Consider the following 26,545-nt stretch of genomic DNA (forward strand, 5'->3'; position numbering starts at 1 on the left):
TGATTGCCGGAAGTTACTATACTTTACTGACAAAATAAACGTCTAACTCATTATCATGTCGTGGTATAACTTTTATTTTTTCAGCCGAACACAAGAAATTCATGTTTCGTAATGAAGCATACTTGATATGTCATAACCTTCGACCTTTGTGGAAGAACGTACCAAAACACAACCAAAGCTTGTGAATTATGAAAATAAGTTAGTTCATACAGTAAATGCAACGTACACCCTGCAAATTTGGAAAAGTTTGTTAGTTTACATAATGACAAAAAATTCTCCCCCACATTATAACAAAATGAATATACATTGCGCTAAATTCCAGCTCAATTTACTTTCGGTGTTTTAAAATGACCCGCATCTTCACAACAATGAACACACGTCTGAACTATCCCAAGTATTTGTACTTGGACGAACATGAATATCTTATTTTGAAAGTGTATCGTTGATATGTTTCTTCCGCTACCTGACTCTCAAATTGCGTTTTATTTTGAAAGTCCGCATGCAAATTTTTCCGTTTCCGGTGACTCACATTGACAACATCTCGCTTGAGATAAGCTCGTGTGCTAGCTGTGCTTATGAGAGGGCCAAGCATCGTTTCCTAGCCAGCGATAATTTTTATTATTGCTTTTCTTTCATCGCTCCCAGAGGAAAAAATGTCAGATACGGTGAGTTTAAACGATTAGATCACAGTTGTTGCTTTGCCCCCGGACACGTGCTCGTAACGCAAAACTAGACACCGCAATGTTTAGTGGCTTCTTTTGCTATGCTAACTGTTAGCTCTAGTCAGAGGCCCCAAACTCCTTCAAACAACTATCCCGCTTAAGTCTCGGGCTCAAGCTTCCCAACAACCGATATTGCAACTTTTAATTGCAACGTTGTATTAAAACAGCGGCGTTTTTAACTATTCCCTGATCATTCCGATCCGATCCTTTGTGTTAGTTTTTACGATTGCGATGTTTAACAGTGCTGCTATTTTGCAGGAGACAAAACCAACGAGTCAAGACTGTGGGGACAAGAAGGATGGAGAGTACATCAAATTGAAAGTGATCGGTCAGGTAGGAGCTCCTTGAAATTTGTCCAAAGGGTTATTTTGGGGTACTATTTATGGGGAGATGGGGGCTTCTATGGTAGGAAGGACAATAATGTTTTACCTTCTGGTTGATTTATTTTTTGACACTCTTGGGTCCACAGGACAGCAGTGAAATCCATTTTAAAGTGAAGATGACGACGCATCTGAAAAAGCTGAAGGACTCTTACAGCCAGAGACAGGTTTGAATGCACGCACTATGTCTAGACTTAAGTATAGTTGATTATAAAACAATTTGCATACCAAAATCCATACTTAACGTTTGTGTGTTTTGCAGGGCGTCCCTGCAAGTACACTCAGGTTTCTGTTTGAAGGACAGCGAATCGCAGATAATCAAACTCCAAAAGAGGTAGCCGACTTAGATTCTAATCGATTGATTGACTTTTTTTGTTTGGTTCACATTTGAGGCATCTTACTAAAATGCATAATCTTCTCCTGACAGTTGGGCATGGAAGATGAGGACGTCATTGAGGTATATCAAGAACAGACAGGCGGACTTTGGAATCATTAAACCTCTATTTGTATTTTTTTTATTTTGTATTTAGTTTTTTTTTTTTTTTTTTATGAATGCATTTTCACTTCACTTTCAAACCATCTGGATCAATACTATCTGGGCTTCCATGCATCGGGACAGAAGGGTGTGGATGATGATCGGGGCGGTGTCTTTGTGGTTTTATGACTTGACTTGACTTATGTCCCTCAAAGATGCATCATGTCGCATACACAGCAACAGCACCAGGATGTAAACATTGCAGCATGTCATCAAGTGACATACAATTTTTTATGTACTTTCATTTTGAGCATTGCATTTCCCTTGTACAGAATTTTAAAGTCCCACTGTTTGTTTTTGAGCATTAGTTTGTCTGCATTTCTCACAGTTTCTGGTTAAATGAATTTAGGGGTTTTCGTATTGATATAATTGCAATACTGTTGGGCTTTTTTTTTTTTATATATAAAAATATGTGCTTGTACATGTGTTGGTTTTGGTGTTTGATAAAGCCATGATTATCTCTTGTGTGGTCTCCTGCTCATATTGGAAAGATGTCGTTGTGTAAATGAATGGCTTGCTGCTTCCTACTTTCGGAAAATTCACCTTTGCGTACTCAGGGGTTCACGTTGCATTCAACCTCTTCTCCAACTGCAACGTCCAAGATGATCCAGTGGAAAGTCAGTCCCTCAGATGTGTTGAAGTCCAGACACTCAGTTGTTCTCCAGAGAAGCCTTGATACAGTTGGTTTGACATTCTGATGAGCTCTTTTTTTTTTTTTCCCCAAAATAAAATATTTATGAAAGGACAAAGCTTTTGTCTTAACTGTTAAGCTGTGGAAGTGGGTCAGAAAAAGTTCCAGGATTCTTTGCCACACAATCTGGGATGGATACTTCTGGGGATCCTCTGGAGCTCTTGTTGCCATCTTGATGTCATCCACGTTGGTGAATCCTTGGGCTTGATCCAAAAACACATGGGCCAGGTAAGCTGAGTCGAGAATGTTACTTGAGCATGTTCTTGGCCAGGAACTGTCAGATGCTCGTGTTGTCCCACCAAAATCCGTTTGCACCAGATGAAGCCAACACTCTTTGTAGACTTGCTAGTTGATCAGCTGGATGACCTGGTACATGATGTTTCCTCAAATGGAAAAATGCCATCAAGAGAACTCTCGCTTTCTTTGTTCTTGGAGATGTCGGTCTCTTCAATAAAGGTTGGAACAAAGGTTCAGAACTTTGGTCTCCATGACTTATCACCAATGATTACTGTCACATGATTGCTCAACCTCCTCATGGCTTGACAACCTGAGCAGAGAGAGAAGAAGTACTCGTAGAAGTAGAAGTATTTCATGTGGAAATAATTTCAATGGCTGCCAAGAGCTGAGGTCACAGTTTAATACTTCAGGGTGATGTTAATGAGGGGGGTACTCACAGGTCGTAGTTCAAGTCCAAAATATCGCTTGTGACACCGGTCCGGTAACTTCTCACTTCTCATCCACACGTGCTGGTCAGACAGGAGAACGCCTATTTCAAATAAAGTTCAATACTCCAAGCAAATAAACGGGTCAAATGGCAAAGGACCAGACCATTGCAGTTGGAGACTTTTCAATTTATCACGACAAAGTTTTTACTGAGTAGAAAACAACTTCAAGTTGCTCACCTCAAGTGATTTACAAAAGCAAGCAATCAAATAAACTTTTTGTGTGCTCAAATTATGAACAATACACAACAAATGGCGGCAATGTCCACAGTATGAACGCAGTCGGCCATTTTGTGTCTTAGAGGTAAACATGAATAAAATTCACAAAATGTCCACGCATCCAATTTCTGTTGTCTTCTGCTTCTGCCATTTTGCGTAACAAAAAAAGTCAATAATCCCTTTCAAGTGACAGAATTCCAAAAGTGCCTTCAGGTCCGTAATCACAGTTGGAGGATTATAACCCATCCAGATGTTTTTTTTAAAACTGCAAGCGCTGCTCCAACGGCAGACTGTCCAACAAGCACTTGAGCTGCTCCTCGCCCAGCTTGATTTTGTCCTCCAGTTTACGCTGTTCCACGATGAGAGCAGACTTCATCTTGACAAAATGGCGATAGTCATCTAGGCGCTCGGGGTCCAAATGGGCCTCCATGACGGAGGACACCACACGCTCCCGGCGTTCCAAGTTCTCCTTCAGTTCCTTGGCGTCCTCGTATTGCCGCAGTAGTAGTTTGCGTTTCTCGGTCAAGGTGCGCTAAGAAGATGAGACGGGAGCCGTTAGTCATGTGATCTATTATTATCTTCGGAAGGAACCTACCTTCTCCTCCTGTGGAGCTCCATCTTCCAGACTGTTGAGAGCGTTCTCCACACGAGCCAGCCGACCCGAAAGCGAGAGCAACAGGCTCACCACCTTGTCCAGGTCACCCACAAACATCCGAAACTTGTCCAGCTGGTTGGGCAGGCAAAAGCGTTGCACGGCGTTCTCCACCTCGCTGCCCAGAGCCTCGTTGTCCTCCACGTCCTCCTGGAGACTTTGTCGTGCCTCCCGTAGCACGTCCAGTTTCTTGGCCAGGCTTGAGATCAGCTCCTGCTGCAGAGATTCCAGAAAGTTCTTTTTTTCTTCCTAATTTGAAATATCATGGCTCAATGAAGGTTGGGTCACCTTTTTACTGGCGAGGTCCACATCCAGCTCATCTTCAGAGTCCTGCTCCAGTTCCTTCATATCTTTCATCTTGATGAGGAGCTCAGCCTTTGGAGCTGAAGTGTCGTAGTAGGAGGAACTGGGAAGCAGCGAAGCCGCTGCAGAGAGATCTTCTGCGTCCTTCCTAAGAGCATGGACACAAACACAAGATCAAAGTTAAGATCAGTTTGACTGAAGTCAGAGAAGATGCATGGTTGGGCTGAAGACAAACCTGCTTGAGGTGGGCAACCTGGAGCCACTTGACGGTTTTCTGCGTAGCTGGGCCCCCTCCAGGATCTGCTTCTCTTGGGGAAATAGACCCTCCATCAGGTCCATTGTGGTCTTCCTTCCAGTCTGATCTAAGATCTCCATCAGGGATTTGTCTTTGTCCATGATATCTCTCACCAGCTGCTCTGTCTTGGTATCTTCTTCAGCCATGAGGTTGGACTCAGGAATCCCGGCCTTGAGTCGGAGCTGTCCGGGGTCCTTAATGGAGTTCTGAATTGAGGAGTGGCGTGTCTCTTTGGCATCGACTGAAATAATGTCTGAGCGAGGCTCGGAGACGGCAGACGTGTTGTTGATGTCCATCACCGCTTTGGAGGACTTGGAGTCATTTCCAGATCTGAAATCACACAAGATTTGAATGAATCAATGATTTGGTCATTGTTGCTATCACAAGAAGAGCAAAGCGTTGCGTAACCAGAAGTCAAGGAGATGATGCAGACTTTGAGATAAGCCGCTTACCCGAGACATGGATCCTCCTGCACGGACAAGTCCATCAGATTCAAAGGAAGGCACAAATCAGAAGACGACGCCGACTGCTCCTTCTTGCTCTCTGGATCTCGTCTGCCTTCTTCTGATTGAGGAGAGCCGGGAGGGCTGGCACTCCAACTCGATGGAGGCTGAAGCGTGGCAGTAAGGAAATCCTGGGAGAAGTCTGCAGATGGAGAAGATCTGGATCTTTCATGGAAGCATGCTAGTTTCTCCTCAGCATTGGTCTCCAAGATGTTCTCAGCAGAGTAAAACCTGCCTTGGATCTTGGCCTCCCACGTTCTCTTCTGTTTGTTCCACGTGGCTTGGTACTCGGCAAAGGTTTCCAGCTTCTGTTGCTCCTGAAGAAGCGCCACACCTCGGGAGCTTTCCACAGATGGAGGAGTCTCGTGACCTTCTGCAGATATCCTCCGACTCTCTTTGCTTTCAACCGCTCTCACGGGAACTTGCTTCACATCCATATCAGACGTTGTAGCCCGTTTCCAAAAGGCTGGCTCGGCCTCTGAGAATTTCATTTGGGCCGAAGCTCCATCTTGACGCGCTCTGTCCACTCCTACTCGATCTATCTTGTCAGGTTCTGAGAAGGACAGCACACTTTTGGCTAAGGGGAAACGCTTGCGTCCTCGAACGCGTCCGTGAGAGCTTTTGGTTCCGAGGGGTTCCAGATCACGTCTCTGAAAAGAGGTAGCCTGAAGGACCCGAGCTTGTGCTTCTTTCAGGTTATCTTTGTAGGCGTTTGAGGAGGACACACAGCAAGTTACGGAAGGTTCCGCGTATTTCCACTCGGCGGGATCTTCGTGGTGGATCAGCGTCGCGGCACTGCAGCTTTTTTGGAGCTGGGCTCGCTTCTGTTGCACTTGATTGCGTAACGTGGTGGCGTAACGGTCACCGCGCCGACTGTTCTTGTCGCCGAGCGTGGAGTCGGAGAGGTTCTTGGAGGACACGATACTCCTTGGCCTGACTTGCGGTTGACTTCTTGTCTCCTGTGCCAGTGAATGAAGCAAGGGTGTTTCCGAGGGAGATATTCGGTGGTCTTTTTGTGGTACCCAGGGTTTGTGGAGACTACTTTGGTGAGCTGGGAAAATTCTTTTCATGACATGAGCTTCACTTCTCTTCATGGCATCCTGTGGACCAAGACAGTGAGAGCGATCAGAGATCTGAGGGTCAAAGAGGGGAACATTTGTCAGAAGACCATTGCGCCCCATCTCCAGCTTTACAGAGTATTTGTCATCTTCTCGACTTGCAGCTGAGGAGCACCACATTAATTTATGGCTGGAGGCTTTGGTGGGTAGATCTTGTAAACTGCGATAATAATTTCCGACGCTCTGAGTCTTGGTGGGAGGAGCTAAGCACGACTTGGGATGAAAGAACCTCTCGTCGTTGTATTTTTTGTGGTGAGAAGGTCCGTTTGATTGTCTGATATCAGTGGTGGACAATGAGAAATGCTTGTTTGGGTGGACTTGGTTGTGTTCAAGAACTTTGTCTGACAGTGATGTGACGCTACATCTGGACTTGCCTTCGGCCAACCTTTCAAGTGACCTGTACGGCAGCATGCTTGTGGCAACACGACCTCCATCACGAGAAGGTGGAGGAGAAGATTCAGACTTCTTTTCCGGTACCTGCCACACTGAACTGATGCTGGGCCTAAATCGACTTGACATACAAGAGGAGTTCCGCTCATCCGACTGAAGGTCTGAAGTCTGAAGATAGTCGGGGCACTCCACTGGCAGGTGACCTTCATCCCCAAGAGCCTTGAAAAAAATGTTTTCTGCACTGGTTCTCTTCCTGCTGAGTGAGTCTAGAACCAGAGGGTTGGATCCAATGGAGAAACAGCCGAATGTGACTTTTCGGCTTTCTGAAGCAGCCAGAGGTTTGCTGATGCTGGTGTATTTCGTCGGAGAAGTACGATCTGGTGTGAAAGGGTGAGCAGGACGCTCCAGTTTCTCCATAACACGCGCTGAGCCGAGCTGGCCGGTTAGGAGCTGCTGGTTATTCTGGACTGGTTGACTGGACCACTCTTTGAGCCTGGTGTGGAGAGTCACATGAACATTTAGGGTTAGGCCACCATGATGGATGGATGGATGGATGGATGGATGGATGGATGGATGGATGGATGGATGGATGGATGGATGGATGGATGGATGGATGGATGGATGGATGGATGGATGGATGGATGGATGGATGGATGGATGGATGGATGGATGGATGGATGGATGGATGGATGGATGGATGGATGGATGGATGGATGGATGGATGGATGGATGGATGGATGGATGGATGGATGGATGGATGGATGGATGGATGGATGGATGGATGGATGGATGGATGGATGGATGGATGGATGGATGGATGGATGGATGGATGGATGGATGGATGGATGGATGGATGGATGGATGGATGGATGGATGGATGGATGGATGGATGGATGGATGGATGGATGGATGGATGGATGGATGGATGGATGGATGGATGGATGGATGGATGGATGGATGGATGGATGGATGGATGGATGGATGGATGGATGGATGGATGGATGGATGGATGGATGGATGGATGGATGGACCATAATTGGTCCAATGACTTAGTAGTTGAGCTTTGAAAGAAGCCTCCAAACTTATCAGGTTCACCTTGCTTCTTTCTGCTGCCACACTGGCACTGTGCCGCTTTGGTTGCCGAGGCTCTCCACCTCCTTCCCGTTCAGTTTGGAGACGTGCCAGGTCTGAGGACGTGAGCTCAGATCATTCTTCCTGTTGAGCGGAAAGCAACCGAGTTCTTTCAAATGCTATCATCATTGTCGCAAATTGAAAATGCATCTACCCAGCTTCGATTGTGTCTCCTTTTGCTATCTGGGTCGACTTGCAGAACAGAGGAACTTCTAATTTGGTCTGACCTACCCTTTGAGGTGATTCTTCCTGGTTTGCATGTTGGGGAAAAAACATGACTCGTGTGTAAAAGTAGGGAAAGTATTGATTCACTTGACAAACTAAGTATAAAAACTAGTGAAGCAGAGGAACGAACTTGTCCAGCCCTAAGCGCTACGTGACCAGAGGGCGCTTGCTACATGTACCTCATGGAGCTTCGCAAGATCTTGGTGAGAAAGCACCTTGCCACGAGAACCTCGCTTTCTGACGGCATGGTGTGTGCTGACACAACATCAACCATTTTAGCCCTGATAATAGCGAGCAAAGGGGAAGAAAAAAAAAAAAAAAAGCAAAGACACATTTGAAGCAAAGCTAGCAAACACCACCAAGCCTTCAACGAAATGACCATCAACTGAAGAAACAAAAATGAGGCTGGCAGACCTGCAACTTGTGTTACCTTCGTAGTTTTGCGCTCCAAATGTAAGCGGCTACAAAAAAGTTTCACGCTGCCAGGCTCTGATGGAAGCACATTCTTTCCACGGAGGAATGTAGGGAGGTATTTTCCTTTCCTGCCATGCTTTGGAGCTTTGTGGCTCCGAGCAGTCCAAGCGCCCAGGCTATAATGTGGGAATGACACATAAAAAAAAAAAAAAAGTACATTATAATCTGTGCATGAGAGAAACTAATCTAACGGGGTGAAGGTCACGTTATTGTCAATATCAAACACAGGAAAATAAGTTTTTTTTTTTTTTTAGGCTGGCTTTTTACTAATACAACTTCAAAATGGCAGTACCAACTCAAACACCGATTTGGACATATCTGACAAATTGTGTATAAAGAGAAAAAAAAAACTCACCTAAATGCTCACGTCGTTTCCAACCATGTGACTTTTCCCTGCAGTTAAAGAAGTTGGACTTTTCGGTGCCATTAAACAAAACCAACAAGTGCAACACACCTTATGCTGCTGGGAGATCTCCGAGGGATTATAAAGGGGGGGGGGGGATTTGAGAGAAGGGGAGGAGTTCTTGCCCAGCACAGTGTCCTTTCTGTAATCTAGGATTTTAGAAAGGAGCTCACGCTCAATCAAAGGCGTGTGTGAAAGTTGGTTCCTCAGAATATATTTATTTGACCGTGCAGGGTTGTGTTTTTTATCTGTGTCCTCCAGGCAGCATTTTCCCTGTGGACACAGAAAACAATTTTATTCTGAATTGCATCGTCGGCTACCTCCCAAGTCACCTGAGCCTCTCTCGGACTCAACAGCCTGCTGACAGCAGGGCCCAAACATGCAAACGGCCCCAAACCCACAAACACAAAGCAAAGTGCCGCAGTCATCACCATTGAGCTTAGTCCCTGTTCGAACAATAAATCTGACAATCTTTCTCCTAAAACACTGACAACAAAGCACCAATCACTCATTCGTCCTAAAGTTTCAAAAGTTATCTCGCTGTTATTATCTCCAACTCACACACGAGTACCTGATTTAATCGTTCTTCTCTCAAAAGTGCATGATTTGATCAGATGAACGAAAATGGAGTGGAAACAGGAAGTGGAGAAGTTCGAAGCGGCCATTCTGTGCCAACACAAAGCGATGGTCCGCTCACCTTGGCAACATGGGCTGGGTTGGGTTGTACCATCCTCATGTAGCGACGGGGGGAGGGGGGGGATGCTTGGACACGCGCACACCCGAGGGAAACTCACAAAACTCGTTTTACAGATTCCAAATTTTCATGTTAGCTTCCTCATCACCATCACTAACTGAATTTATTTGTCTGTCCCGGCGAGCAGATCTCGCACTTCACCTCCGAGTGTCTCCACCCCCAACCCGAAAACGCTGGAGCCCAACAAGTGGTTTAGCAACTCATAATTGGATTCAAACGTCACTACGCTAAGCACTCGGGAAGATGTCTGGCTAAAAGTGAAAGTGAAACACAGAAGATATTTTTCAGGACGTTCCATCCCGTCGTGCAGGAGCAACCTGAGAGATCTGATTAAAAATGGAGTCGTGTCCTGTAACCCGAAGACGTCTGCGCCATGTTCTCGTGGTTTCAATCTTAAAATTGATCATGGACCAAGAGGTGTCAGTTTCTGCAGGAAATTCTTCAAATGTGATGGAAAGCAACAGTTCGATGGATTCTTAAAATTCTGCCCCATAAAAAAATACACACCAAGAGTCCCATTAATTTGACAAACACTGCTAAATCTAAATTCATTTTTGGTACATAGGACAAATTCCATTTTTAAACTTTGCATTTGTCATTGCTGCAGGAAATTATTTGACATTGATTGAGACCTCATAAAAAATATGAATAGTCATGAATTTCAGTGTCTTTAATGAAAAGTATTCGGTCATTTAATTCATTATGAATGCATCAAATTAAACAGAAAACATTGCTACTTTGAACTATGCATAAACGTGACAATCTGGGTGAAGAGCAAATCAGAACATCATCATAATTCGTGTTAAGTATGACCAAACAAACTTGTGTGCATGCATATTGTGTAAAACCACACAAAGACAAATATATTACGACAACAGGTGAACAAACATCCCAAATCACATCATGTGAACATTGATAAATATAAAAAAGTGACATCAGATTTTAGCAGCATTGTTGGCATATGTTGCCAAAGTGGGTCAAAACATTAATAATCACACTTCTAAATCTAGAAAGATCTTAAATATTCTAAAAGGTTGTTTAGTGCACAGAAGCAGCAGTGACAACTCTCTATTGGCAAAAAAAAAATTAAAATAAAACCATTTAAAGGAACACAAGTGCTGTAATTTCCACGTCACGTGGAAAATAACCGCATTGCATTTCTACTGCTGTGCCCTGGTTGGACCATCTTGCAGCTATTGGCTGGCCAAGGTGGGCTTAGGCCCGACATACAGTAGGAGGAGCATTTACTCCGCAGCGGGATCCTGCTGGTGCCGTCGGCGCCACCGGGTGAACGTGAAGCACTGATCGTCGGGCTGACGTAGGCGCTGGCCTTGGGTGGTTGCCGTGACGGTGAAGATGTTCTCCCCGTGCTCTGAATTCTGGCGTGCTGCAAGGTAGGCGAAGCTGCTGGAGTAGAGACATAATATTATTGTACACGTGTGTAAAAAGTTGAATCGAAATCTGAGAAGCGCAGATTACTCACGGGAGGACAAGCAGGTTGGAGAACCAAAGTTCTGGTTAGTAGCAAGTAAAGAAGCGTTGGGGACACTTTGAGCTCTGGCAAGGTAGGGCAAGCTGGTCTGGGTCTTATCTGAAAGACACAAAAAGAGAACATCTTATCCATAACATCAAATTCTGTCATTCTAGTCAAGTTTGAAGAAGTTGTTGTTTCGATTTTTCCTCACCTGGACCTGTTCTGAAAGGCTGCCGCAATCGGCCTGCGGAGAGGCGAGGTGGGGCGGAGGGACATACGGACAGGAAGCTGCTGCTTTGCAAGTTTCGGTCGCTGGAGAAGGTGGGGGCGTGCTGCGGGTAGAGGTGATCTTTGCCGCCAGCTTTGTCTTCCGGGTCGGGGCGAGCGCTGAGGGGGAGGGTGACACTCCGGCTGCGTCTGGTGGCCAGGGCGGATGAAGTGCTGGCGCAAGCCTGCCTGAGTTCTGGGCGAGCGAGTTATGAGGAATAGCACGCCAAACGCAACCAGAGGCGGGACTGTCACATATGGCTCATCAAGATTAAAGTCTGACTCAAGTCATGTGACTAGAGTCCCCACCTCCGACACACGCTCACACACACACAATCAATCAATCAATCACCTGGAGGGGTTAATGAAGCTAAAGTAGCGATGAGCTCTGAGGTCTGCAGTTAGTGGGGGCGAGGCATGACGGTAATTAGAAAGAAATTCAATTGTTGCTTTTGGGTTTGGACTTACTCTCCTCTTGCAGCCGTGCCACCACTTGCACATCAGTCAGATCCTTCAGTTTGTAGCCACGAGGAACCAAGTCATCCTCGTCCGGCCCAGGAGGGATGACGGCAAGGTCCGTTTGTAGCCGAGGGCTGCTGCGGCGCCGCGGGCTGCTGTTGCTGCCTGGCAACCCAGAAAAATTATAATATTTGTCTTAATTTTCAGATGTTGACACTTGATTTTTTTTTGGGGGGGCAAATAAAAATTGAAAATTAAAGCTCTCCTCGCTCATTGAGACCAAAGCAGGCTTACCACGCGTCAGATGGGGGATGAAGGTGGGAGTCCTTGCCCTCCCACTGGGGTTCTGAGAGTTAGCTAAAGGAAGAGGAAAACAAAAATAATCGTTTTTGGGGTTTTTAATTCCGCCCAAGCATAACTTTGGTTGGTTTGTGGGTTACCATGTGGGTTACCGTGATTCTCAGGCGACCTTGGGCTGCCGATGGGGGACACGACCGCAACTTTGCCGAGAGGCGGAGGAGTGGAGGGTAATTGACGCCAGCACGAAGCTGAAGATGTTGAAAGGAAAGGCTAGCTTCAGAGTGAGGACAACAAATCAGTTGTGTTTAACTTTTAGCTCCAATTCTCAACAATCCATTTTTCAATATTTATTAAATTGGTAGTTGCAACCATTTCTTGGGAGGTTCTTGTAAAAAGTTGAAGAAACATTTGAATAGACTATTGATGTGACAAAGGCGTCTTTGAAAAACGTAGCGTTAGCTCATCCGCGCCGCCTGTCACCAGCATCCTGAATAAACGCTTTTGTCTCAAAACAAAGCTGACAGGAAAGGAAGGATCTCAACTGCTCAATAGATTGAATAAATTGATAAGCACACCTTGCGTTCTCTTACCTGACTCCAGTTGGAGACGCATGAAACGCCTCGCTACCTTCCATTCGGGAGCCTCCAGAACATGGCGGCACCATTGTAAGGGGGTGACAGGATCTTGGGAGTTCTTTTTGGTTTGGGGTGGCACATACAACCTGTCAAAGACACAGAAAGTGTGTGTGTGTGTTCAATGTTAAAATAGTAACTTGGCCCACTTTGGACTATCTTTTTTGCAGGGCTTTCCAAACTTTATTGAACCAAAGCTGTTGAATAAATTATTGTGTTTTTTTTTTGTTTTTTTTGCATATGAAAAATCTTGGCTAACCCATACAAGAATGTAAAAAATTTGATTCACTGGTTGTGCTTTTGTCAATTTTAATGCTTGTCAATATTTTGCAAAGCTCATCCTAAAAAGTAGCAACATTATCTCATGTATGTGTTCTTTTTTAAGTCACTGCCGTACATATTTACAATATTTGTTATCTGAGAGTGATAATTAATAGTTAAACCTAAATAACCTCGATAATGTTAAATTTGCAGGAAACAAATAATTTCCAAAGCAATTCAATTACATAATTTCAGTCGGTACACTTGATAAACATGTTCAAACAAAGATTTAAAGCTGCAGTGATTTAATGCCAAAATAATTTTCCTGCATGGGCAACTTGGCATTATGTCAGCAGGACAAACTAACTCAAGAAAAGCACATGCAATTTTTTTTTTCTTAATGTACAACAACAAGTAAGACACTCACCACGTCTCATGATCAGAAAATCCAGTCGCGTCCAAGTCCAAAAGTTCCACCTCGTCCAGAACTAACGGTTCGTAATGCGTCTTCAAATACTGGATACGGTCTTCAGGCGCTCTCGTTGAGCCCAGCTGACACGGAAGCGGCGTGCAAGCTCGACCCCGGGGCCCGGTTGCAAGCTTCTGCTTGTTGAGGAGCTCCAGCCTGAGGACGATCTTATGCACTCTCCTCAAATGCAGCTCGCCGTTCGCAAGGTTCTTCTTGAGGTCCACGTTAACCAAGTTCACTGCAGCCTCCATCGGATCTCTAAATCGAGTCAACCGTGAAAGGGTCAATCTGGTGGCTCTTTCCGTTAATTGAAAAAAAAAAGTTACTCCGCCCACTCCACAAAAGCCGCCTCTTTGAGACAGTGCCACGGTCGTAAATAAATAAATAAATAAATAAATAAATAAACAAACAAATCTTACTTTATAAATGTTTGACTTTTATTTCTACGCCAATTACTACAGCATAACTTCACAATTTATTTGTAGCTGGTGGAAATTAAAATCACACGGGCTTTTCGTTCATTTGTCGCCATCTAGTGGTTACGTCGATTACAGCATAACTTCACAATTTGTAGCTGGTAGGAATTAAAAGCACATGGGTTTTTCGTTCATTTGTCGCCATCTAGTGGTTACTGCACATCATTGCGAACGCCTCAAGCCTCTCACTGTTTTCCCACCCTGCCGTACTATAAATGTTGGCCCAAAAAAAAAACATGTAAGATCATACAATTGTTTATCTGGTATAACTCTTAAAAAATAATTTTTTTGTGACTTAAATGATCAGATTTATGTGTACATTTGACAGCGAAACCTGATTGTTGTATTAGTGATTCACTATTTTTCCGTAGCACTGGATAAGCAATTTACATTTTTAAGGACACGGCTGCTGAATTCTGAACTATTTTTTGATGACACAAGTGTTGGAATTGAATCAAAATTACATTATTTCATTTCAAAAATATGCATAACAGTTACAGTAGTTTATTCATATACTAATGAATATAATCCAAGTCGTTCTGGACACAAGCGCCTGGTGGCTGAGAACCAAATGTCTCATATTCCGTCATAAATGATAAAGTTTTCTGAATCGTAGACCATCTCAGTTCCATTTGTCTTGTATCCTAATGACACGATTGTCATTATTTCCCAAGTTCTGGTGGTATCATCCTCAACGTTTCTTCCAGGTGAATTTTTTCCTAGCACCTTCTTGACCGGGCTTCTTCCTCTCCCTCAATCTGGGATCAGAAGTCAGAAGACCAGCTGTCCAACGAAGAAAAAACAACAACATTTGAGAACAATTTGAGCAATTGGCACGAAAAAAAGTAGCTGCCCGGCCGGCACCCTCACCTTGCCTCATGATCTCAACCTCTCTCTCAGAAACAAAGCTGCATAAGGCGTGGGAGATGGCGTGTCGCAGCGCCCCCGCCTGGCTGGAGCGCCCGCCACCGCTCACACTGCTCTCCACGTCAAAGCGTCCCAGCATGCCCATGAACTGGAGCGGGAACATCAGCTGCTCTCTGTCCACACAACATCCAGAATGGATAAAGACGATAAAATCAACTGCAACGCGTAATATTTTCACAAAACAAAAATTCTTGGTTTATTAGCATAAAATGGCATTGACTCCCATGGAGAGTTTCCAACTGTGAAAATTGCCATGCATCCTTAGCGACGTGGTCGAGTGACTCCGCTTGCCAGCACGTATTAAGAAAAACGCCTGACTCAGCAACGGCGAGAAGATGCGAGCGTGTGAGGTTGCTGACACGGATGCTCTCAACTGTGTAATTAATTCACAACAAGGAGATAAAGACACGGCGTGTGGTGGGAGGAGTAATTGGAGAAAAAAAAAATAAGGCTCCCGCCAACCTGTCTTGTAAGACGTTGAAGTACTGGACGTAGCTCAGCCCGTTAACGGTGACACTTCCAGAGCCGCCATCTCTCAGAACCACCGAGGCGTTGGATGACTTTCTTCGTCCTGAGAGTCAACGCACAATGGGTTGCCTTTTTTTCTTTTCACAATATAAAATCCTGATCTACCTTGTGAGGTGCTAAAAGCCAAGCCCTTTTCATCCTTCTCCAGAGGTGGGATTATCTGCTTCCTGGACTGAGTCTGAAGTTGCTGGCGGTAACGGAGGACAAACTCCTCCTCCATGGCGCAGTAAGGCAGAGACAGCAGCCGCTCCATTAGCTGAAGGAAGCGAGTATACTGCAAGAACATCACAGTTGAGCTTGCGTGTGGGCCGATAAACTCAAATGTTTGTGTGGAAAGCTCTTACATCATGAACGGAAATGGGCTCCACCAGCAACTCCTCCAGCTCCTCCTTCAGGAGCCACCTGCTTGTGCCGAGGGGGCTAATGAGAGATGAACAGTGCCGTTACACTCTAGCAACAATAACGCGACTCCTCGGTCCCCTCAAAGCAATTCGTGCACCCACATGGGCTTGACGTCCTGGTCGAAAAGTCCTTTGACACGCAGACGATCCTGATGCTTCTCGATGTTGACGATTTTACTCTGTGTGTCCTAAAAAAGATCAGGAATGGAATTTAGGATTCATTTTGTTGACTAAGCAATGAACTGGAGGCAAACTCACGTGCATTAAGCTGTAGTAAGCCTGTTTGCCCGTGTAAAACAGGAAGTGGAATGGCCGCCCGTCCGGCCCCCATTGGACAGCTGCGAGAAGAAGACAGGCCAACGTTAGTTCCGGAGAGCAACGGGGGAAAGGTGTTCATGTCAGTGTGGTGTACCTCGCTGCTTTGGGAAGATTTCCTCCGGATGCTGATGGAGAAACGCAAAAATAAGATTTTTATTTTTTTTACGTGATAGATGAGAAAACATGTCGAGTCAGAGTGTTGACCTTCATGAGGGGCCGCGCCTTCTTCTCAAACAAGCCTGAGGGGAAGAGGTAGGCGATGCTTCTCTGCAGCGTGGTAGAAAAAAAAAATTTTTTAGAAGAAAGTAAAAACCATGACAACAGATGAGAAGAACGGAGGTCATGGAGACAGCAGGACACAAGCTGCCCGCGGGTTCAAGGAAAGGTGAGCTCATTTTGCGGCAACTCTGACAGCCAGCGGACGATTCATACAAAGTTCAGCAAGTGTGCTCACTAAGCGTCCAACAGATGCTCTTCTCTGTTTTTAGGGCGTCAAGGATGGGCGAGCAGGTGGTGTGCAGGCGGCACCTTGACATTTCAGCTCGTCATCAGCAGCGGAGGAACAACAAAAGGCTCTAGCAGTTCGACAAGAAGCGTGGTAAAAGGCAACGACAGATGAAGTCACCCCTGCGTCCCCCCCCGCAATATGGCGGCCATTCCCAAGAGGGCGCCAGCTGAACATTTAATGGGCATCACAACGGCTTTCTTTTTTGGGTGGCATGGAGGTAAAGAAATTAAATCATCGGCACAGACTACGAGAAATACTCTTATCGTTTCAGAATAAAATATTAATTCCAGGCTTACATCTATGTCCTCTTGAGTGAAATTCTCAGGGTCCTCTCCCATCATGTTGGCCAGGTGCCGCTTGCCCAGATTGAATTCCTCCACCTGTTTCTCGATAAACTCCATGGTAAACTTTTCGGGGCCAGCGGCAGCCAAGTTCTTCCTGTGCATGACGGCACTTGTGCATATCTGTCTCCGGGCGACCTAGAGGAGAAGATGCATAGTTTTATTAGTTTTACAATGTTCTAACACAAATATTGCATTGGTGAAGAAAATAACAAATTTGCAGGGGTTCACCAACGTGACGTCATAGCCTGCATCAGAGATAAGTTTGAAACAGGTTGAATAAGGTACAAACGAAACTTCGAGTTATTCAAAAATTAGCATAATACTATCGAACATTATTTTACTTTACCAGGAGTTGAAGGGTGATGTGAGATATCAACATCGTTACCGAATGTTATTATCTTTCATAAAACGTGTACATACGAAACGAAACGAAATGCGTGAGACTAGTACAGTAAAAAAAAAGGAGGAAATTCCTTAGTTCTTAAATTACTACATAATTCGTTTAAAACATAAAATCATATTTCCGTATTGTCGTAACATAGCAACTGTAAAAAGAGTTGTGATAGCAAGAAGATGCTAGCTCAAGGGCATATCCTTTTTAATCTTGTTTTTATATCGTTGAATATGCCCAACTGAGAAAATATTCATCGCTGATTACAAAAAACTTACCTGCCGATTCGCCTGTGACGAGACTCTTGAACAAGATGTCCCACATTTTGTGAGAAAAGAACCCAGTGCTCGCGTACACGGCGCCGCCATGATGGCTAGCTAAAAGTGACGTCACGTCGGAAGTTGACGTGACGTTTAGGCAGATTAGTTCCGCCTGCGTGACGTGCCTGTATCACGGCCATATTGGTAAGGGCAACGTTCCCATCGAAGGCAATGCATGGACATGGAAAATAGATAACCTGCTCATTTCTTAAACGGTTTTAATAAATTTTACTTAATCCTTAGATAAATAGGCCAGGGAATCGTTTATGATCAGTCATTGCATACGTACATACATACATAAACAAGAATATATAGTTATCTGAATTAAAAATACACATGGTATAATGAGTAGATAATATTAATGGCATTATTTATTAACATATTCATATATTCAAAGATTTAATTGAATAAGTTATCAATGAGTCGTTTATTTGTTCCTATCACTCCCTTCTCTCTCATTAACTGTCTCTCTCTCCCTATCCTACTGTTTTTATGCAAAAACATGCCTGGTATACAATTTATTCCCATATGTTATAAACGAGTTTCTCAATGAATACATTCCTTCGTACCAAAAAGCATTTTAACCAACAAAAACAAATAATGCACTGTAAAGTGGATAATAAAAGGCACATGATGGCATGCGGGCCACAAAACAAACTGCCAGGACTGACAAATGAAGTAACAAGTAAACTGAATGTTGAAACAAAATATTTTTCAACAATAAAGTAATGATGCATAGGCCACTTCCGCTTTTGAAATCGAGGGGGCTCTCCAGTCCACATCACAGCATGACACATCTAGTGAGGAAAAAAACTGCTTTTTTCCAAAAACAAATACAAAGCCAACCCACCACATAATGTTACGGAAAACAAAATCTGTTCCTGTTTTATTCCAGATGATTCCAACCATCGCTCCAATCCCAGTTTACCCATCCCAGACTGACTTAACAACCTAACCACTAGAATGCACAAAATATGTGTACAGTTTGTGTGCATTGTACAGAGCATTATAGCTACAGATCAATGTTGCGTGTCTTCACTTTGATAGAGTTGGAACAAGAACATGGAAAGATTAATCACAGTGAAGGGGCACTGACTCCAGGTGCCAGTCGATTTGGCCGTGTGGTTAGATTGCCTCAAGGAGGCCTGTCGTCACTTGGATGATAAACAGTGTTTGCCCCTTTCTCTTGCCACCAGCGTCCTCCTGCCCACCAAGAAAAATAGTTTTCGACCTGCCTTCTCTAATTCACAGTGGAGTTACCAGTTGGGACATTAATCATCCCTTCCTCATCTCGCAGGAGACTTGTCGTGGGCGGACTGCAAGGAGATCTTCAAATTTCACTTTTTGCTGATGACAAGCTGGGGTTTGTTTATAATGACGGCTAAACACTGCAGAGGTAAGGCAGTGTTGCGGAAAATAAAATCACAAACCCATCCGAGATTCCACAATAGGCCACATTGACCTCCCTTTTCTCTTAAATGAATTTAATTATGCACTTAAAATAGCAACATACACATCCCAACAGAGGATATCACACCGTGGAGCTAAGCCAAGCTCTCCTTCCCCCACTTTGCCGAGGACGGAGGCTTTACTATTGCCAAGCTGAGGCTTTGCTCCCGTCATCATTTCCATGCCGCTTTACGCTGATTTCCTAATATCCTTAGCGCCGTGCGAAGGGATAAGCCCATCATGCTGAAACATGACTATAAACCGTTCACGGCTCTAAAAAATCCATTATGGTTCCTCCACAAACACGGAAACTCGAATGGCCACTTTGCTCGTGCTCCTTTATTTACCCTCGGTGCCGAGGCGCGGGGGATTCAGCGCACTTGCCAGACAGCCACGCTGGATTTAATCACAAGTGGTCATTCATACCGCAAATCACTTAGCAGACATTTTTAACTTATATTGTAGTGCGTAACAGAAGTATTGTAAAAAGTTCAAGTCTCGGGGAAAAAATGGGTGGCGTGCGTCTAATTGCACCAGGCGCACGTTCATTCGCAAGGCGCACCCCGCCCCCTCGCCCCGCCCCTCGCCCCGCCCCCTCGCACGCACACAGTCATGTCAAAAATCTGCAGATTACAGAGAACTGTCCCTTAGTGGAAATTAATTTGCCACCAGTAATAGATAAAGACATTTTATTGAGATGCGTAAAGGGAGCCGAAGTGCCAGCGATGACCTGTAGGAATCAACCCTCATCAATATCACGATAATTACAAAGCACTTCTGGCAGCGCGTGAAATGAAGTGCGCGTGCAACAGATTGGGCGGCGGCCATAGTTGTCTGCAGGTATTAGAGCGCCTTCTCCTCACGGTGCCTCCACGGGCCCAAGTGCTGCCTGAGCCGACCGCAAGTCTTGCTCCGTTTGGGTCCGCTGTATCTGCGGATAATAGCCTTTGACAGTTTGGAAGAAAAAGATAACAAACGGAATGAGACAGTGTTCTGGCAAATTGTTCAGAAATACAATCCTCTCCAAAAGTATTGGAACGAGGAGGTCGGTTCATTGATCTTTGCTGACGACTGGAAACTTTTGCTTTGATTGAAAGCGCCCAAATAAATAAATAAATGAATAAATAAATAAATAAATAAATCTGCCCTCAATTAGATTAATTAGAAATATAAATATACATGCGATACAATAAGAAATTTCAGATCAAAATGAAGCCATGCTTATATAGTCAATTTATTTATTTATTTATTTACAAATGTTGATTTTAAATGTATTTATTGGAATTATTAATTGGAATCTATATTCCAATAAATACATTTAAAATCAACATTTGTCACTGTTATGAAAAACTAGTGCGTTTACACATGCACACATTAAAATAAAAGCCAACGTAATTTTCATGCAGGTTCAGATCTAAATCCATCTTCAGGATTGACAATAATGATAATATTATGATAGCTGACATTCTCCTTAAAATTTAATCATGACAAACATGATGTATTTGTAGCATTGAGGCGGCCCACACAACTCTCGCACACCCGCTTACAGCAAAACCGTGTTTCCGATATGACCTTCCACCTCAGTTCCGAGAGGTTGATCCAAATGTTTCCCAACATTCACATCCATCCCTCACCTGGAACCACTTTGTCGACCAGCTCACCCCGTTGCCCTCTCACACGCCGTATTGAGTTCCCCCAACAGCTGAAAGGTTACTTCAGTCCATCTCTGGCTTGAAGAGATGACATGACTACTTTCCTTCCCCTTCTTCCCTCTCGGTGTTTTGTTCATTTGAACGGCTGGAGAGGAAGGAAACCATTTCAGACTGAACGAACTGAGGCCTGGCTCATTGGAGAGGAAGAGGATTTGCTTTGGAAGGTAGACAGGACGAAACCTGAGACTTCTCCAAATGTCTGGGAATGACCGAAGAAAAACATCCGGCACCCCGGTTGCCCTCCTCATCCCCCTGAAACTTTTCCCCATAATGGGCCCAGTCTGCTCCAATGTAAGGTCCCAAGAGGAGGAGGGGGGGGGGGGGGGCAAACACTCAAGCACATTGTACACATTCTATTCAAGTTTATAGACATCTATAAAAACACACCACTGGAAAAAAACTGTCAAAGCGTGTCTTGCTTGGACACGTGCAAAATAACAATCGACTTTTTGTACGTGAAGACTTGCAGTACATATTTGGACGAGTCTTTTTTTTTGGGGGGGGGGGGGGTCATGGAGTTAGAGAATCACGATCCTACATAGGAAAAACATGGAGATGATTAAATGGTATTTTGGTGTGAATGTGACTGGCAACCTAAAATCGGTCAGGATGGACTAAAAAAAATAAAATAAAATCAATCATAGAAAATGTGTGAAAGGATGGATAGACGACCCAATGGGTGGAATCCGGGAACTGACACGCTTCAGGGAAGATTTGAATTTTCTTTCCATCAACATGTGGACAGATGTTCTTACACATCAATGAACAACAAAAATCTGGACGAACTCGACGCAGTCTACTTGTGAGCATATAATGTAAAATTTCTTAAGGGTGAAAAAACCCCAACCCTAACTTACCTAACTTAACAACCCTAACGTGGCACCTTGACTAATGACACTGCTGGTTGGAGCGAGGGACTCTTTAATATGCACGCTTGCTCTCGCCATTGATCTTCCCAGCCTAGTTAATGACCACGCCGATTTGAAACGATACTCCTCGCTCGTGACTTGACACCATGGGGAAGGCACCAGAACTTCTCGGGGTGGGGTGGGGAAGGGCAAATCAATATGGGCCGATATGAACGAACAAATCTGCGAGCGTTCCCTCCTCAACATCTGGCAATTTGACAATGTAGAAAGGTTAAACCACTAAAATGAAATATTTGCCCAGAGGGAGGGGGGGGGGGGTCAAGTCGGCGCAATTACAAGGTCCAATCGGCCGGGCTAATCAGCTAATAGCGTGTACCGGGGGCTCGGCTGGCCCGCTGAAGCCTGATCACAGCTCTGTTCTCCGCCTCTGCTGTTTACTTATTAAACCTTGTTCCCATGTTGAAGGACGCCTTGGCAGCCTCTGGCCCTGCACGCCCCGAGGCTACATTTAGCTCCTGACGCTACGTTTAAACAGGACCACACCGATTGGCGAGAGAGAGAGCAGCCGAGGCGTTAATCAGTATCCCGGGCCTTTGTTGCGGAATGATCTCAAATTACTCCCCCCCCCCCCCAATCTGGCAGGCATTAACACCTCGGGAAGCAAAGGTAGGAATTTGCACCCTGAGGTGGCAAACAAAGTGCAAGATGTGTGTGTGTGTGTGTGTGGCATGAGACAAAGCCCTACTTGGCATTCAGGCTCTGATGATGTGTGCGTTGTAGAAGTCACAAATTTGCTGTACATGAGTATCAAGTGCAGGATTAGTGTTGGCTTTATCGAAGCGTCTGGTGTGCAACACTTTTGAACGATGCTCGGGGAACAATTACTGGTAATTAAATATGTGCCAGTTACTAGAAAGAAAGATAATTACGTCCTTGGTGTATCGCACCAATTAATTACTTTTATTTCAATGAGCTTTTGAGAACCGCTCGGATGTTTGAGTACAAGCAACCTCTGTGTTTGCTTTTTGTACAATTTTTGCACATTTAGCAGATGTTGCCGTAGTTTGATATGGGCAGAAGAGCGTCTCTTCTCTTTGCCTCCTCCCGCTTAAGCGGGGAAACGTTGACGCTTGAGAGGAGCTGCCTCTCGCTAAGAGGATTGGTCAGATTGGAGGAATCGTGAGCTTCATCCTCACACTTTTTCTGTGCGTGCCGCTCCTCACCGGGCCGAGATTACCTGCAGGCGGCAAACCGTTTCCGCATCACAGCGCCAACCGTATCCGCTTGCTCGCATCGAGTTGGAAACTGCGGATTAGCACGCTCATTTGTGGCGCGGGGCTCTAATGTCTAACCTGCAAGGACCCGCGGCCCATCATTAGTAATCTATTAAATCCAGCGGCTAGAAATGGTTACACCAACAAACCGGGGCTGCTGCCTGCCTGCCTGAATGTTTTCCAATCTGCTTTTTGTTTTGATTAATGAGATACCGAGCGAGACGGCCCGGGTGCTCTCGATTCTTTCACCTCTTCTTTTTTTTTTTATGCCGGCTGTCTTTTTTTCTATAGCGCCGGTTTAATCCACGCATGCACCCGCAGCTTCAGCCCCATCAGAAATGTTTTGTGTGTGTCGTTTAGGAGCTGGTAGGCTCGAATGGCCACGACAAAACCATTCATGCTGAGAGTTTTGCAGCCAAGGTCAACTTTTACTCGAATGTTTGTGAGCAGTTTTTTTTTTTTTAAACCATGCACACCTTCTTAAAAGTAGACAGATTGCACAGATAAAAAACATCATATAAAACATGGCTTGTCATCCTGCAAAGATTTTCAGAAATATTTGAAAATATCAGGAATGTCTAATTTGAAAAAGGATTCTTGATAAACGTTTTTTTGTGATGCTCCGCAATTGCTTGACCAAGGTCAACTGGGAGCAGCTCCACCTTGACCCCACAATGAGGACAAGCAAAATAGGAAATGAATGGATGCAGGAGAACTGCTTCATGTATACAAACCAATTAGTCATGTGATGTCATGTGAGGAAGTGTGCATGGGGCGGTGGGAGGGGGAGAGGTGGAGGTGGAGGGGGGGTCGCAGCAGGTTGGCGTGGCTCCTGATCTAAGCAGTATCGACAAAGCCATCGGAGTCGGTGATGTGTCTGGCTCCCCGCTCGCTCCCCAATGACTCACCCCCCCTCCCGGTGCTGTCACCAAGGTAACTGCCGCCGGCCGGGTCCAACAGCCTGTCGGGACAGTCCCCAGACAGCCAACTGGAGCATACATGTCATTTCCAAACACGCCATTTCTATGCCACAAAAAAAAGAAAGGATGAGAAGAAAAACTTTGTTGGAATATGTCATCATCTGGGGAAAAAAAAGTTTTTCTCTTCAAAATCATGTTCTTCCACAAACTACTTTTTATTTCTCTACTTTTAAAATGTTCTGTTATTTCAAATATCTTTAATTCTTTAAATGTTCTATTGTGCCTTTACATAATTCCTTTAAATGTTGATTTTTAAAACACAGTTGAAATTTGAACTGAAATCTGAAGTTGCCTAACAATATATCGTACATTAAAATACGATAATCATATTACCATTACGAGCAAATCAGTCACACGTGTCGACAGTAGAAGATATGAAAGATAACTAACTAGCTTCCTGGTTCCCTTGGCAACCACAAAACCTTGTAGAATATCTTTTGTTGGGATCATCAGGCGCTTTTTAACCCCTCGAATTGACTGCATAGAAACAAAACAGACTATAAATACCAAACGTTTACATTGAGAAAAAAAATGAAACACCTTTTTTTAAACAGTAGTTTGTCTAAAAGCGTGCAACATATCTTGCAACAAAATATTATTAAAAACAACAACCTCGTCATCGTATTTATGTAAAGCACTATGCATGAATAAATTCGAGCCAAGTGGCCACTGGACGGCGCTGCAGGGTCACAGATTTGCAGGGCTATACGTTTTCTTCCAAATTAAATTGTGTTCTTTCTGGATTAGCTTTATTTACATATATTATATCAACGATATTGTGGAATTTTAGTTGTATTATTGATTTATAATCCTATATATACAAATAAATACAATTCTTAGATTGAGATATAAAAATACTACACGCAACAACTGCAGTAAAATTAACAATATACAATTTTGGGAGTTTAACAAAGAATTCCAGTAAATGTACATTAATTAACATTTCTATTTAATTATACCAATCCTCCAAAATCATTGGCTTTTGTTAACTTTTTTACTGCGGCATGCTTTAAGTTTTTTTTTTTTTTAGGGGAGGGGTCAAAACTAGAGATAGATAGATAGATAGATAGATAGATAGATAGATAGATAGATAGATAGATAGATAGATAGATAGATAGATAGATAGATAGATAGATAGATAGATAGATAGATAGATAGATAGATAGATAGATAGATAGATAGAGAGAGAGAGAGAGAGAGAGAGAGAGAGAGAGAGACAGACAGACAGACAGACAGACAGACAGACAGACAGACAGACAGACAGACAGACAGACAGGTATTGCTGGGGCCGCGCTTGCAAAGGTAAGCTCGAAGAAAAGGGGAAAGGGGAGGCAGTTCCCAACTCCGCGACCTTCCCAATTTGTGGAGAGGAACCCCGACAATCACATCCACAAGATGCTCGTTTGTCCTTCTCTTTTCATCACGCAACAAAAACAATAAACACTCCGTTAATGTATCGACAGTAATTGTTGAGTGTTTAAATTATTTATGGCAATTACGTGCAACGTGCGTCTGATGGGATTTATTTAAAACAAACATTTTTATGGTAAATTAAGTTTTAATTGGGGAACAATTCCAACGTTAGAGGCTACAATTTACAGGTCATTTATATTACTGCCGTTAATGTGGGAATAATGCGAAACAATTTGGCAGGAGGTGAGTGTATCTGCGTGCAATGATGCTGACGAATAAATGGCTCAGAAAGAAAAAAAAAATGTCAACATGAGCAGTCTTGAGCATTTTTTTTTTCTTAGTTTGGTTAGTCGAGTCGGAATAATTAGTAATACCCCACGCGTGGATTAAATACAGATTCCAAAAGGACACGCAAAAAAAATCAAAGTGCTGATGTCGTGTTAACCCATATGGATTAAATATTCAATATAGTGCGCCTAAATCAACCTTATCAGGACCTAATAATTAATTGGCCCTACTTAATATTCACGTCGTGTCGTGTAACATGGCCCTTATTGGATGTTATTGCGTAAGTGCGTAGATAAAATATTAATCGGGCTAATTATTTCTTATGACACGCGCAGCAGTGACTTCCTGCCGGAGCCCTATTGAAATATTAGCAGCAATTAGGTGTTTTAAAGTTTGCTTTGCGTGAGAAATCCCTCCCTAGATCACGGACAAAGTGGTTTTAGGCGTATAGTGGTGTGACATGTCGAGCCGCTTCGATTATTGGGGCTCCCATTGAGGGCCTCGCGAGCACGCACCCACGCGAGCGCACACACCGCTGCCAACATAGGCTTGAGGAGCCATGAAAAAGCCAAAGCTGTGGCAGAATAGGCGGATCAAAACCCATTATGAGATTTGAAGCTGGTTTTGTGTCGGGGCCTGCTTGAATCCCTCAGCAGATTGCCGTTGAGGCTATTTGTGCACAAGCAAGCATGCGTGTGCGTGGAAAATCATCAATGTGTTGTCAACTTGGCCGACTTCTCTCAAATGGAAACAGACAAAAAAAAAGCTCACGCAACAATTATTTAAATTCAAAGTTGAGATTACTCGAGAAAAAAAAAGATTGAAAATAAAATAGCTAGCGGTTGAGAGAAAGAAAGTTTTGTGCATGTGACGTCAGCCATCTCCAGTCACGGAGACAAAGACGTGCTGCTATGTGATCATTGAATTCGGTTGCTAGGCAACTATAGTGCGGGAATTCATCCGCGAAA

The 26,545-nt window shown here is 44.1% G+C and overlaps 4 protein-coding genes and 1 long non-coding RNA gene across 13 annotated transcripts in view; 1 reads left to right on the plus strand and 4 right to left on the minus strand.

Moving 5' to 3' along the window:
- Window positions 1-499: 499 nt before the first annotated feature.
- sumo1 (small ubiquitin like modifier 1) lies at window positions 500-2,102 on the plus strand. The gene is made up of 5 exons (XM_049752160.1): window positions 500-665; window positions 981-1,055; window positions 1,192-1,269; window positions 1,365-1,436; window positions 1,530-2,102. The coding sequence occupies exons 1-5, from the start codon at window positions 654-656 to the stop codon at window positions 1,596-1,598; spliced, it is 306 nt and encodes a 101-aa protein (XP_049608117.1). The 5' UTR covers window positions 500-653; the 3' UTR covers window positions 1,599-2,102.
- A 1,056-nt stretch (window positions 2,103-3,158) lies between these two features.
- Window positions 3,159-9,466, minus strand: LOC125987739 (protein Shroom2-like). Of its 4 annotated transcripts, none has more exons than XM_068649974.1 (11): window positions 9,335-9,466; window positions 8,716-9,036; window positions 8,317-8,476; window positions 8,066-8,167; window positions 7,893-7,910; window positions 7,626-7,745; window positions 4,972-7,023; window positions 4,460-4,849; window positions 4,210-4,372; window positions 3,865-4,134; window positions 3,159-3,801 (listed from the first exon to the last, which is right to left on the minus strand). In XM_068649974.1, exons 4-11 carry the CDS (start codon window positions 8,158-8,160, stop codon window positions 3,529-3,531), a joined length of 3,381 nt encoding a protein of 1,126 aa, XP_068506075.1. In that variant the 5' UTR covers window positions 8,161-8,167; window positions 8,317-8,476; window positions 8,716-9,036; window positions 9,335-9,466; the 3' UTR covers window positions 3,159-3,528. The 4 variants fall into 4 exon arrangements, with proteins under 4 accessions (XP_068506075.1, XP_049608105.1, XP_049608104.1 ...); XM_049752148.2 differs by having other exon boundaries at window positions 3,865-4,137; XM_049752147.2 differs by having other exon boundaries at window positions 3,865-4,137; window positions 8,716-9,433.
- A 706-nt stretch (window positions 9,467-10,172) lies between these two features.
- Window positions 10,173-13,730, minus strand: LOC125987747 (SLAIN motif-containing protein 1). The gene is made up of 8 exons (XM_049752161.1): window positions 13,338-13,730; window positions 12,608-12,738; window positions 12,158-12,265; window positions 12,012-12,074; window positions 11,727-11,882; window positions 11,203-11,454; window positions 11,001-11,108; window positions 10,173-10,924 (listed from the first exon to the last, which is right to left on the minus strand). The coding sequence occupies exons 1-8, from the start codon at window positions 13,628-13,630 to the stop codon at window positions 10,650-10,652; spliced, it is 1,386 nt and encodes a 461-aa protein (XP_049608118.1). The 5' UTR covers window positions 13,631-13,730; the 3' UTR covers window positions 10,173-10,649.
- Window positions 13,731-14,290: 560 nt separating this feature from the next.
- mrps9 (mitochondrial ribosomal protein S9) lies at window positions 14,291-17,658 on the minus strand. Its single transcript, XM_049752159.2, has 11 exons — window positions 17,551-17,658; window positions 16,834-17,016; window positions 16,234-16,296; window positions 16,124-16,154; window positions 15,970-16,049; window positions 15,814-15,899; window positions 15,655-15,730; window positions 15,416-15,584; window positions 15,245-15,353; window positions 14,726-14,895; window positions 14,291-14,638 (listed from the first exon to the last, which is right to left on the minus strand). Exons 1-11 carry the CDS (start codon window positions 17,638-17,640, stop codon window positions 14,547-14,549), a joined length of 1,149 nt encoding a protein of 382 aa, XP_049608116.1. The 5' UTR covers window positions 17,641-17,658; the 3' UTR covers window positions 14,291-14,546.
- Window positions 17,659-19,744: 2,086 nt separating this feature from the next.
- The window catches only part of LOC125987749 (uncharacterized), a 110,749-nt gene continuing 103,948 nt past the window's right edge, over window positions 19,745-26,545 (minus strand). For all 6 annotated transcript variants that reach the window (XR_007488151.2, XR_011086483.1, XR_011086481.1 and 3 more), the window contains 2 exons: window positions 23,805-23,919; window positions 19,745-19,986 (listed from right to left, as the gene is read on the minus strand). This is a non-coding gene — a long non-coding RNA (uncharacterized lncRNA). The remainder of the gene's footprint in view (window positions 19,987-23,804; window positions 23,920-26,545) is intronic.

This window comes from Syngnathus scovelli, chromosome 2 (genome assembly GCF_024217435.2).
Source record: "Syngnathus scovelli strain Florida chromosome 2, RoL_Ssco_1.2, whole genome shotgun sequence".
Classification (NCBI taxonomy): Eukaryota; Metazoa; Chordata; class Actinopteri; order Syngnathiformes; family Syngnathidae; genus Syngnathus; species Syngnathus scovelli.

What these genes read in the sequence shown, in the direction of transcription:
- mrps9 (XM_049752159.2), bottom strand. Translation starts at nt 17,640, where the DNA reads ATGGCGGCGCCGTGTACGCGAGCACTGGGTTCTTTTCTCACAAAATGT. An exon ending in TCACTCAAGAGGACATAGAT is followed by an intron (nt 16,297 to 16,833) that starts GTAAGCCTGGAA and finishes ACCACGCTGCAG; the next exon opens with AGAAGCATCGCCTACCTCTT. An exon ending in TTCAACGTCTTACAAGACAG is followed by an intron (nt 14,896 to 15,244) that starts GTTGGCGGGAGC and finishes TTGTGTGGACAG; the next exon opens with AGAGCAGCTGATGTTCCCGC.
- LOC125987739 (XM_049752148.2), bottom strand. Translation starts at nt 8,160, where the DNA reads ATGGTTGATGTTGTGTCAGCACACACCATGCCGTCAGAAAGCGAGGTT. An exon ending in TGGCAGCAGAAAGAAGCAAG is followed by an intron (nt 7,024 to 7,625) that starts GTGAACCTGATA and finishes TCTCCACACCAG; the next exon opens with GCTCAAAGAGTGGTCCAGTC. An exon ending in CAGGAGGATCCATGTCTCGG is followed by an intron (nt 4,850 to 4,971) that starts GTAAGCGGCTTA and finishes GTGTGATTTCAG; the next exon opens with ATCTGGAAATGACTCCAAGT.
- sumo1 (XM_049752160.1), top strand. An exon ending in AATTGAAAGTGATCGGTCAG is followed by an intron (nt 1,056 to 1,191) that starts GTAGGAGCTCCT and finishes TTGGGTCCACAG; the next exon opens with GACAGCAGTGAAATCCATTT. An exon ending in ACTCTTACAGCCAGAGACAG is followed by an intron (nt 1,270 to 1,364) that starts GTTTGAATGCAC and finishes TGTGTTTTGCAG; the next exon opens with GGCGTCCCTGCAAGTACACT.
- LOC125987747 (XM_049752161.1), bottom strand. Translation starts at nt 13,630, where the DNA reads ATGGAGGCTGCAGTGAACTTGGTTAACGTGGACCTCAAGAAGAACCTT. An exon ending in GAATCACGGTAACCCACATG is followed by an intron (nt 12,075 to 12,157) that starts GTAACCCACAAA and finishes CTCTTCCTTTAG; the next exon opens with CTAACTCTCAGAACCCCAGT. An exon ending in GCCTTTCAGAACAGGTCCAG is followed by an intron (nt 11,109 to 11,202) that starts GTGAGGAAAAAT and finishes TGTGTCTTTCAG; the next exon opens with ATAAGACCCAGACCAGCTTG.